The sequence below is a fragment of the Vombatus ursinus genome, unplaced genomic scaffold (assembly GCF_900497805.2).
Source record: "Vombatus ursinus unplaced genomic scaffold, bare-nosed wombat genome assembly UNPS02009205.1, whole genome shotgun sequence".
NCBI classification, from domain to species: Eukaryota; Metazoa; Chordata; class Mammalia; order Diprotodontia; family Vombatidae; genus Vombatus; species Vombatus ursinus.
In genome coordinates, this window is record NW_020948983.1 from 43,971,973 (window position 1) to 43,984,512 (window position 12,540).

At 40.0% G+C, this 12,540-nt stretch overlaps 1 protein-coding gene across 1 annotated transcript in view; it reads right to left on the reverse strand.

The window, feature by feature from the left end:
- ADAMTS17 (ADAM metallopeptidase with thrombospondin type 1 motif 17) overlaps positions 1 to 11,346 on the reverse strand; it is a 471,203-nt gene extending 459,857 nt beyond the window's left edge. The window contains exons 1-2 of the mRNA XM_027852040.1: positions 11,265 to 11,346; positions 9,830 to 10,224 (exon numbers count right to left, since the gene is read on the reverse strand). Of these exons, the coding sequence (XP_027707841.1) occupies positions 9,830 to 10,224; positions 11,265 to 11,346 (477 nt within the window). The remainder of the gene's footprint in view (positions 1 to 9,829; positions 10,225 to 11,264) is intronic.
- Between the last annotated feature and the right edge of the window lie 1,194 nt (positions 11,347 to 12,540).

Consider the following 12,540-nt stretch of genomic DNA (forward strand, 5'->3'; position numbering starts at 1 on the left):
AACAAACAAACAAACATACTCTTGACAAGGGCCATAATTGCTCAGCTCTCTCCAAGGATTCCAAGTGACCTCCTAACCTGCAAAGAGGCCTCTTAAATCTAAATGTATAGAGTTGATCTCTCTCCTAATCTCAAATTCTATCTCTATGTCTACTGCACATTTCCATTTGGTTGTCATGGTGTTGCTTCAGACTCAAAATGTCTTAAACAAAACTAATTGTCATGCTTCTCAAACTAGCTTACCTTCCAGACTTTCTTATATTTGCCAGTGGTACCATTATTATTTTCCCAATGGCCCTTGAAGGTTCAAAACCTCAAAACCTTTTGAATTCATAGTTCTAGAGTTTTAGTCAAGGAGTTTTGTTGTTGTTTAGTCATTTCAGTCATGTCTGACTCTTTGTGACCCCATTTTGGGGTTTTCTTGGCAAAGATACTGGAGTAGTTTGCCATTTCCTTCTCCAGTTCATTTTTACAGATGAACAACTGAGACAAACAGGGGTAAGTGAGCTGCCCAGGGTCACATAGCTAGTGTCTGAAGCTGGATTTGAACTCATTGAGATGAGTCTTCCTGATTCCAAGCCCAGTGCTCTATCTACTGTGCCACCTAGTTGCTCTTGAGTCAGAAAGACCTGAATTCAAATTTAGCCTCCAACACTGGTTGTGTGACCCTGGGCAAGTCACTTCACTTCTGTTTGCCTCAGTTTTCTTAACTGTAAAATGAAAATAATAATAGCACCTACCTCAGGGTTGTCATGAGGATCAAATGAGATAATATTTATAAAAAGCCCTTAGCCCAGTGCTTGGCACATGGTAGGTGCTATATAAATACTTATTCCTTTCACTTCCTCATTGCCTACCTCAGTTTCTCATCTGTAAAATGGACATAATAGCACCTACCTCACAAAGTTCTTGTGAGGATAAAATGAGATAATATACATAAAGTGTTTTGCAAACTTTAAAGTGCTAAGTAAATGATAACTATATCTAAGCAGCAGGCAAAGCTTTTATTACCTTATCCCTTGGCTGTTACAACCTTCTAACCAGTTCCCTAGTCCCTACTATCTTCTCCTTAGGCCAGTCCATCCAATCTATGGTAGTCGTAGAACACTTATTTCATAATGTGGCTGCCCTACTCAGAAACCAACAATGTCTGTTCACTGTCCACTCGTTAGCCTAGTATTTAAGGTCTTTCACAATCTCACTTAACTTCTTAGTGATCCAGGCACCTAGTTAAGTCTACTAAAAAGAAGAGTTGCCAATATACATTGATGGAGGGAATTTCCAAATCAGGAGTTCCCCACACCAATATGGTCTGAATTCTCACCCTTCCCTGGTCAAAAAAAAATCAATATAGGTCGATAGTAGGCACATAAAATTAAGTGATAAAGTTAAATTTAACAATATTCATTCCATAAGAATTTATCATTTAAAGAATAAAATTATATTTGAGAAAAATCCAGAGTGCAATCAAGAATATTTCTTTTCCACTGACTCTTGCTTCTAGGCATTTTATCCATTTTAAGTATGCCACAAGTAGACTGATACCTACTTTAATAACGTGTTTCTTCTTGCAGGATTACTTTAGCTTTAGAATATTAGCTCTGCATATATATTAAATAGGTTTTCTTGTCCAGGGTACACTTTCATTTAAACAGAAATTTTTAAAATAATTTTAAAATCACAGTACTTAAAGTAAATTTAAAAATCCTCTTTAGTACCATTTCATTATTTAATTCCTTGCTAAATTCAAAATGTCATTTTATGCACAGGTACAGAATGAAGGAGATGGGACTTAACTGTAGTTCATGTGGGGGGAAAAGGCTGATGGATTTTAATGGACAGGAAACAATAAAAGCAAGCAATGTAATTTGGGGGTCAAAAAAAGGCTGATCTTAGTCTGATTAGTGGATGTATAGTGTGTAGATCAAGAGAAATAATCATTTCACCACTATAGATGACTTGCAGTGTTTGTGTTAAAGAATGGTAGGCCATAAGGTTAAAAAATTAAGAGGAAGTGAGATTGTGAAAGACCTTGAATACTAGGCTAAGGAGAGGACAGTGAAGAGACATTATTGATTTCTGAGCAGGGCAGCCACATTATGAAATCAGTGTTCTAAGACTACTATAGGTAGGATTGATTGGCCAAGGAGAAGATACTAGGGACCAGGAGACCAGTTAGAAGGTTGTAACAGCCAAAGGATAAGGTGATAAAAACCTTGGCAACTACTTAGCCATCACTTAACTGGATTTTTCTATCCTCTCTCCCCACCCCTAGCCTTCACAATATTTGAATGTTAAGGCTAAATTTTACTCAGCTCAATGTGCTCATGCACTACTACTTTATAAATATTTTCATATTATAAAGTTCTAAAGGAATTATTGGCAAATCTCTTTTACAAAGAATAATAAAGTATTATGACAAACATTTCACTCTATTCATTAAACAATAGGTGACCTAGTAAAAACTGAGTCTGACAACTTCATCAACTCCTATCTAAGCCCCTACTCTCCCTTCAATTTTCTGCACAACCTGCTTTCTTTCAAGAGTTGGAGTTTAGCTCAAGAAACCATGGGACCAAGGGTGAAACCAAGTTTAACCAACCACCCTACTCAAAAGTACAATAAGGGGCTACAGAGCTTTGCCCTGGTACAAATCCTCAATTCATCAACTAAAGCTGAAGATGTGACTAAATCAAAGAAAACACTCATCAGTATCAAAAATTATTGCAAATCTAATTCTATGACAACTGCAAGCAAAGACTGAAAGAAAAAAAATGAATTCTCCACAAAGACTACATGAATGCCTAGAATAAATGAAGGATGAGTTGAAAGAAAGAATGAAAAAAATGGAAGGAAGGAACTCCTAGGGTTGGGCTACCCCTGGATCTTTGAGGTTTGGAGCACTGGGGCTTCAAGGTCCTTTGTGACATCTCAGGATAGAGTGTTGGGTACTTGGCCTGGTCTGGTATGGGCTGAATTCTGTGGTACCATTCTGGTCACTGTCTGATACCCTTCCTCAGGGTTCCCATGGTCCCTACCGTGGTGATATCTGTCTACCATTGAACTTTGGAAGGAAGGAAGGAATGATAGAAAGAAGGAAAATGGGAAAGAAGGAAGGAAGGAAGATGGGAAGGAAGAAAGGAAGTCATTTGAGGGAAGAATTAGAAGGAAAATAAGTTTCTTAGAAGAGACAGTGGTAAACTTTATCTAAGAAATGGAATCTCTAAAAAGTAGAATATGCCAGAGATTAATAATTTCATGAGACAGCATAAAATATTAAAGTAACATCAAAAGACTGAAGAAATAGAAAATGGAAGATACATAATGTAAAAAAAAAAACTAACCTGGAAAACTGATCAAAGAGAGATAACTCAAGAATTAATAAAATGCCCCAAAGCTATAATAAAACAGAACCTCTAGATACTATTTTCAATAAATCATAAATAGACAACAGGGCAAAGATATAATGAATCCATTGGTCACTACCTGAAATGACCCCAAAAGGAAAAGTCCCAGAAATGTCACAGCCAAAATCTAGAGCTCCCATATAAAAGAAACAATACTACAAACATCCAGAAAAAAAGCAATTCAAGCTAGCATTTATATAACACTTTTCAGTTTGCAAAGTGTTTTACATATATTATTTCATTTGATTCTTATAACAAACCCTGTGAGGTAGGTGTTATTATTGACCTCATTTTATAGTTGATGAAATTGAAGCTGAGAAAGGTTACATGACTTTCCCTGAGTCATACAGCTAGTAAGTGTAAGTGTGAGTGGCATAATTTGTTCTCAGGTCTTCCTTATTCTTCAAGCAGTCTTAACCACTGCTCCACTTAGGTGTCTAACAGCAATAACAAGAAACTACAGTCAGGATCACACAAGACCTGGCAGCTTCCATTATAAATGAGAAGAGATCTTGGAACACAATATTTAAAAAAGCAAAACATATGGTTTACAACCAAGAATAACTTAGCTTGTAAAGTTGAATATAATTCTATGGTTGGTGTAGGGGAGAGGTGAGATGTACCTTTAATGGAATAAAGGGCTTCCAAGCATTTCTGATAAAAAGACCAGAACTGAATAAGAACTTTGATATCTAAACGCAAGAATCCAGAGAAACTTATAAAGGTGAATTTATTTGACTAATTAGAAGCTATATGGTGCTGCAGTACTAACATCTGATATGGGAAGAAGAAACAAATGTCCCTCCAAAACCTTAATATCCTCAAAGGGTACTTGAGGAATTAAATAGAAAAAACATAGGGCCTGGGGAGTAGATTGGCTCTGTTCTAGGGTCTTAAGAGGGGAAGAGAATTGTAAAAGGAGAAATACACTATATAGAGAGGAGGAAATTGTTATCTTTCATAATACAAAGAATTGCAACATAATACAAACATGGATAAAGGGGTGGAAAGTGGGTATCACATGAACCTCACTGTTATCTGAAATGAACAAAGGATGGTTGAACGAACATGAACACACACACACACACACACCAGTTTGATGTAGAAATACATTAAAAAAAAACTCAACAGGGATAGCAGCCAGGTTAAAAGGGAAGAAAATATCGATTAGGGAATAGCCACAAAACACACTTTCTTATCCTGAAGGGGAAATTAAAAGGGTGGAGAGAAAAAAAAAAGAACTATAATCTAAGAGAGGAATAATCGAACAAATTAGAGTATATGTATGCAATGGAATATTATTCCATCATAAGAAGTAATACAAGAGATTATTTCAGAGAATTCTGGGTAGTACAAATGAGCAGAACCAGAACAATTTATGCAGGGACAACATAAGATGTGGAGAAAAACAGCTCTGAAATATTTAAGAATTCTATAGGGGCAGTGAGATGGCGCAGTAGATAGAGCATGAGCCCTGAGTTCAAATCCGGCCTCAGACCAAACACTTAACACTTACTAGCTGTGTGACTCTGGGCAAGTCACTTAACCCCAATTGCCTTAAAAAAATGAAAATGAAATATTTAAGAATTCTGATCAAAGCAATGAGAAACCATGTTTGCAAAAAACCCAAGATGACACAAGTTACTCACTTTTTGACAGAGAGGTGATAAACATGAGGTACAGAGACATACAATATTGCGCATGACCACTGTGTGGATTCATTTTGCTCATCTACTATGCTTTTTTGATACAGAGTTCTCCCTCCCTTTCTTTCCCTTGGTTAATTGGAGGGGTCTGGGTGTGTAGGAGAAGGGGGAGAAGTGGGTAGTGATAGTGTTAGGGAAAAAAAGAGGACCACTGAAACATTGTAAAATGCATAGAAGAGAACAGAAGGGCATTCAGAAGGAAGCACAGACAAGGGCTGTTTTTAAAGTATTATGTAGAATGTATAATTTTTAAAGCAATATGATGTAAAATAGAGATTCACAGTTTCATACAGAATCTCCTTTCTGCATTCTGTACATAAGAAAATACTCTTTTTTGGTGTTTTAAATTTTTTGAAACAAATGTAACATTCACTTCAATGAAGAATGGCTCAAATATTCAGGATAAGGACCAGGCCTATAATTTTAATGGTACAGGAAACTCACAGATGAGGAAGTTCACTCTACCAATGCAGGTTGGCACCTTCTTTGAAACTTAGAGTCTTACAGGCTTGCTTAGAGCATAAGTGTCAAACATGAGACTGGGCATGGCCTGCAACACTCCTGAGAGTTCCCAAAATAAATAAAAATACAATAGAATATAGCTAATGTAAATATGTGGTCTATGGCAATCCTTGCATAAGGTTTAGTGGCCCTGCTTCTATTTGAGTTTGACACAAATGGCTTAAAGAAGTGAGAAATTAAGTGACTTTCCCAGGGTCCAACAGACAGGATATATCAGAGGTGAGACTTAAACCTAGCTCTTTCTGACTCTAAGTGCTTCTCTTATCCCATAAAGCACATTGCCTCTCAACCCAAATATTAAAAAAAAAAGTGATGTCTCCCTGAGTTGGGGAGGAAGTGAATGTGCTTTTGGGCCTTTATGAAATTCTATGGTTCTGGATGTACTTGTCCAGTTCCCTAACCACTGTTTCAAAAAGTGGTTTCAACAGAGCAGAATGGAATGTATTATTATGCTCTCTCATTTGTGTAATCTTTCCAAAGCTGGCCAACATTTATCCAAACAGAAATGGTCACCACACAATGTCCTAAACAGAACTGAAGGGAGTCTTCTGAAACTGTGCTTACTTCCCTTTGTGTGATTAGACAGGAAAGGAAAAAAGTCTTCTTACTGTGTTAATTAAGAGGGGTGATGCACAGGGCAAAATACTTCTCATTTATTCCTTAAAATTTAACCTCTCAGCTTGCTCCATTAAATGAAAGGAAGCTTCCTATTTTAATTTTTCCAGTCTTTATGTGGAAGGTTTCCCATCCTCAATTATTTATTACACATACAGGAAAAAGTGATATTAAACTTGAATGATTTAAAATTATATTATTGCAGAAACTTTTTTTTCAGTGCTTCCAAACATTAGGAGTGAATCTGTAGCAAGGATTTTTCTACCTTTCTTGGTTCTGAGAAAATTTAGGTAAATAGGTAAAGAGCAAGGAGAAACCAGAAGCCAAGTCACAAAGGTATTTCAAAATGAGTCACTATTGTAAGAACTCCTCCTACATCACTCAACATATCAGCTCTATTATCCAAAGCATGTCGGCTGAAGGGTGGCAACAGAAGCGATAGGGAACATAGTAAAGCAAAAACTGTTGAGGCAAACTATTTATCTCTAATCCTCTAGAACACTGATGCACCTTTGATCTATCTCCAGTCTCAGATAATAACACTATCTGGAGACAAACTCATTTTCATAAAAAAAAAAAAATAGAACCTGGTGTCCCTTGAACTGGAAGCCAGGGTTTTCCACAAAGCTATGCTACTTTCTATCCCCACTCTCTCCTTTTTCTTGCTCTCAATGATGACTACTGCCTGGATTTACTGGATTTATAATGCTGTTGTACTTCATTACTGCATGTAGGGAATGTCTCTAAAAATCCAGACCATGCTCACTTATCTTTGTTCAAAATGACCAGCCAACTAAAGAAGGCAACTGTATAACTCTTTTCATATACTCCCTTTGGTTTAGCCTAATCCAATAGCATTACTATTTTTAAATCCTTTTACTGCCTATGTACTTTCCATCAGTACAAATATTAATTAAAATGTAATTACAATTAATTTCAACATCAAGGGGCCTTTGAACTCATATAAAATAATGTGCTACAGATTACAATATTTATTTATCATCAAGTTAATTTCTTTTCTATTCTTTTCAAGTGTTTTCAGTTACATTTATGCCCATATCTCAAGTAACAAAATAGAGCTCATTTCTAGATTACTGAACTCCCCTCCATTTACCTATATTTTGAGAAGTTTTTAAACTCTCTGAAGCTTGTGGATGAGCTTAACAGGGCATGCTAAGTAGGAAAAGTGGATGGTTGTCTGTGATTTACAGGCTGTTTTCACTGTCAATCAGTAACTTATAGAATTCAGTATTTTGGATATAATCCTTTATCTAAGGCACAGCGCCTCCACATGGTACCAAGGAAAAGAACAATCCTTTTGAAAAGAACTCTAACTACAAACTAAATTATTTTTACTTTAGTTTTGTTCTGTAATGGAGAAGGGTTCTTACTCTCTGTGTAATCATTTTTAAAGACCATTATCTATATTTTCTCACTGCACAACTATAGTTCTACATAATGGATAATAAACTTAAAAATATAAACACTAATCTTTACAGCCACTTATTAAATTGACACAAAAGCATTTGGGCTGCTTCAAAAGGGGAGGGCAATTCGGACCTTTAAACATTTTGGCAAAGGTAGGTTAAATAATGGCAAGACAACATTTCATCTATATGCACAATAAATTCTCAATCCATGTCATGAGATGAGTGGTACTTTTTCATTTGTCCTATGATTAACGATGCCCTTCTTTTATCCCTTTTTTCTTTTCTTTATTTATTCTCCACCTCCCTATGCATTCCCTGATTTGCTCCCCTCTGCTTTTATAAATCCACTTTCCTAGTAACACTTACACCCTGATCAAGCACTCTTTCAATTACTTATTTCCAGTACCCAGTTCCCAGGCCAATTCTAGTCCATGAATGATTCAACTAAACAGAACATCAATGCCAAGACTTCTGGTCTACAAGATCATATCCTGACCCAGACTCAAAACATGACTGACTAGGAAATTCCTGAATTCCAGACTCCAGGGACACTCTCTCCCCCAATCTCTTCCCCTCCCCTGCTTCAACCCTATCCCAAGCATTATCATTATTGCTGAAGGAACAAAGGACATAACTATTTTCATTTTTCAATCCATGGGAAAGATCACTTCCATTAAACCTAGATAGGTTTTCAGCAATATTCAAAGGGTGCTGACCCCAGATTGTTTGGAGGAGAAAAGTTATTGGGTAAATATATAGAGGACAAGGGCAGGGGAATAAAAACCACATAGAACAAACAAACAAAACAAAACAAAACAAAAAACCCAATTCCTTGTGTGAACTGACACAGTGAGAGGGACACAAAGGGATATAATAAACTACCTACTGACTCAGATCATAAACACCACAGGGAGCTCATGAATGAATACAAGGCAACAGTATGAACAGTCTACGGTCTGACACCAGATACCAGGCAAAACTGTCCTGCAGATGCTTCAGTCTAAGAATCTGTGTGGGGTCCATTAGCAAGCCACAGAAGTCAGTAGAATCAAAGGATTAAACTTCCTGAAGCCCGGAGCTTTATAGGATTTGAGGAAAGTTTCACTGCCTTAAACCTGTATGTATCTACTAAGCACAAAACAAGTGACCCATAAATAAATGTTGAGTAAGTAATTGACTGGTTCTGGCCATAAAGTGTGAGAACAAAATATAGAGAGGCCCACAGAAAGTAGGAGATGGCAACTGAAAAGTGCTAAGGATAATGTGGGCTGCTCTTCAGAGTATCTATCATGAACCAGTTATGACCCAAATGCACCAATAACTCTAGGCATAGAAAAGGCATTACAATTCCTGTAAGTCAACAAACTTCTCTTACTAGGTAAAGAAGATGCACCTGTCCCCCTCTAGGTTCAATTAAAAAATTATTAATCACTTATGATGTGTAAAATATTGGCTCTTGGAAGGAAGCTCTGGCCGACACTCAAGGCTACCTCCCTCACTCAAAAGGGTACCGTAATTAACTCTCCAGGTGAAAGCATAAAAAGAAGACAAAAGATATAAACTTCCTCCTGTGTATACGAATGGAAGTGATTATTCTCTGTAAGACCATTCAATGACAATATCCATCATCAGACATTACTTTGCAGAAGCTACTTTTCCTGTTAGGTAAGTTGTTTGCTTTATCAACTTTAATAATTCCCAGGAATAGTACGTAACCTTCAGGTGTCACCTGCACACACATAAACATCCCTCTAAAGGCTTCCACTCTCACTTGAATAAATTTGATTGTAAGGCCCGATATCTTCTACTTTCTTTTTTCCTCTCTTGTATCTAACAACTTACGTGAAAGGATCTTGGACATGTCTCCTCCATGAGGATAGTTTGGTTCTGGTATCTTTGATTTGCTTATCAAAGTCCAACAATCATACCTGCGAGTGCAGTTTTACACACACACGCGCACACACACACACACACACGCACGCACACACACTGTACCCTTGACACATACCACAGAATGCAGGACACACAAGTACACACACGTGAGTACACCCACACACAAAGATAGGCAACCAGAGGTTCCCATACTCAGCCACACACATGTGAGATGCTACCCTAAGCGAGAAGCTTCATAGGAAGAAAAGCGTTAGTACCAATCCACCACAGGTGCTGACTGAAGCAAAGGAGTCGTTATAACCCAATACGTGACCCGTGTAAAAGCAGAGCTCGGCCTCTGGGATCCGACTCCCTGTTGCCCCGTGCTCTTCAACCACGAAGCCCCGGGAAAGGAAGCGCAGGTCCCGCCGCAGCTGCAAGTAGAGGTCCCGCCCGAAGGCCGGCAAGTGTAAGAGAAAGCCACGCTTCCCCAATCCGGAGGACTGCTCTGCAGAGGCGGCTGAGTGAGGCTGCTGCCGCCGCCGCCGCCGCGGTGAACCTTGGCCACCGGCCCCCACCTCCCCGGTTGGCAGTGGCAGCAGGTGGATGTCCTCCGGACGCACCCGCTGAGGGAGCACCACTTCCAGCTCAGCAGCGGTGACGCCTCCAACTGCTGAAAAGAAGGGAAAAGAAAAGACCAAATTAGTGGCACTGGTCCCATACACCCAGCTCCTCGAGGATAACTAGCCAAGCAGTTGGGGCTCGAGTCTGGTTCCATTCCAGGAGCCATTCTCTGATCACTCAGTGAGGCCAACTCCACCTCTTCCCCTTGCAGCTGCCTAACAGACAGCAAGCAGGGAGGTGTGCTGGAGAGGACCTGGACACTGTTAGAAGCTTCTGACCTGGCTTGCTTCAGCCTGGAAGCCCCCTCCTTCCTTCCATTCCACCCCAACCCTGTTGGGTCACCCTCTGCTGTATTCGCCCTCCCTGCACACTGAGCCGGGGCCCAGCAGCCCCTTTCCACTGAGTGCTCAGGTTTCAAGCTCCAGACTCAATACACTGGAAATTCTGAACAAGCAGCGAAGACAATGGAGCCAAACAGGGAGATGATTTATATTTCCTTTCCGCATTGATGCCTAAATATGCTTCTGAATGAGTGTCTCACTCACCACCGTTCCTCTCTCTCACCCCCACCCAAAATGGGTTTTTGCAATAAACCACACACGTTGAACTTCACGAAAGTTAACCGAATTTCTCGGAACGGAGGGAAAAGAAGAGAAGCATCAGGCAACTTCTGCACAAGTTAAAGCAGGAGTGGGGCAGCCTAAGAGCATCTAGCCACTTTGCGCATGGAGTTGGTACAACAGACCAGAACACCGGGAGCTGCTGAGAAAAGTCTCAGCCTGGAACTACAGCCCAGCAGCCTCCCCTCAGCCCCGCCATCCCCGTCACTGACAGGGAGCAATTGGCGTCCTAGCCCTTCGAAACAGGACCGACACCAGGGACTGCTGCGGTGACCGCTGTTTGCGTGATGCTGCTGCTGCTGTTGCTGCTGCTAGAGTTGGAGACAGAACCCGGTGTGGAAGGAATGGGGGGGGGGGGGTTTGGAAGTGATGCTACACCGGCCAAGCTTCAGGCGGTGGGGAGGGCGCGCTGGAGGGGAAGTGGCAGTGAATGGAAAGGGGCAAGGTAGGGAAGGAAAGAAAGAGCTACCTGCGCTTGTGTCCAATCCCCCAAACCACAGCAGCAACAGCAAAGGAAATGAAAGAGGAGGTAGGAGGGAGCCGTCAAACATTGTATTTCAGTGGAGAAGCCCCACCGAACTTGTCTCTTGCAGCAGGAGGTAGCGGTGGTGGCAGCCGCAGCGGCAGATCCCAAGCTGGAGTGAAGCCCTCCAGCCTTCGGAAAAATTAATTAGCGCTGCGGACAAACCCAACGTGGTAAATCCCAAACCCCGCCTCCCCTGGCGAAAGCGGGTGGCGATTGGAATCTGGCATTTCTCGTCTCCGCCTCTTGCTTTACTATTGGTCGCCGCAAATAAAAACCAGGGTCATATGTTAGGTTGTAAGCACTTTTTTTACACGTGGTTTTTGTGTAGTGACTGGGAACCTGTCGCCAGGTGGCGGAAGAGAGTATACTCTACCTGGCGGAGAAGGAACGGAGCAGGAGACAGTGGTTACCTGGTCTTTCAGTGGAAATCAGGATCGCAGGGATCCTGTGTTGTTCTCTGGTATTGTTTGTTTATTTCCTTCCTTCCCGGCAAAACTGAACAAAAATCACCCCGGACAACTCCACTGTTAAAATAATAAATATTTTACATTCTTAAAGTATTTTTAAACATTTCACATTTATGATCTCACTTTATCCTTAAAGCAACCCTGTGAAATAAGCATTGTTAACCCCATTTTACAGACTACAAAACTGAAAAAGAGATAGTTTATGAATTAGTGGCACAAAATTCACACGTTCACCATTTAATGCGTCTGTGCACAGTACGGCGAGGCAAAGTCACATGGGTCTCTGGAGCACTTCCTGCTGTTTTATGCTATAGATCTCCAAGGAGGATTCCACTACCTATCTTGACAGTGTGTCTCAGAAAAAAACGGATTAAACTGATGCATAATATAAGCAGCCACTGAATTCTAGGATACAGCTTTCCAAAGGCGGGGTTAGAAGAGAGACAGTGTACTACAAACCTATTTATGTATAATTTATTTACTTGTAATGAACAAAAGATAGCTGGAAAAGAGTTTGTCAGTATTGGCAGAGTGAATGAAGCATTATTAAGCACTTAATGTGTGCAAAAGTATTAGGCTGAGCACTAGAGATACAAGATAGCCCTTGCTCTCAAGGAGCTCACATTTTAATGGAGAGGACGACACAGATGGAACATTTCAGCTGCAAGTCAAAAGGAAAGTTCCCATGGTCTTTAGAGTACAGAGACAGAACAGATGGTAATACTTCTTTAATTTCATTGCCACTGATAAAA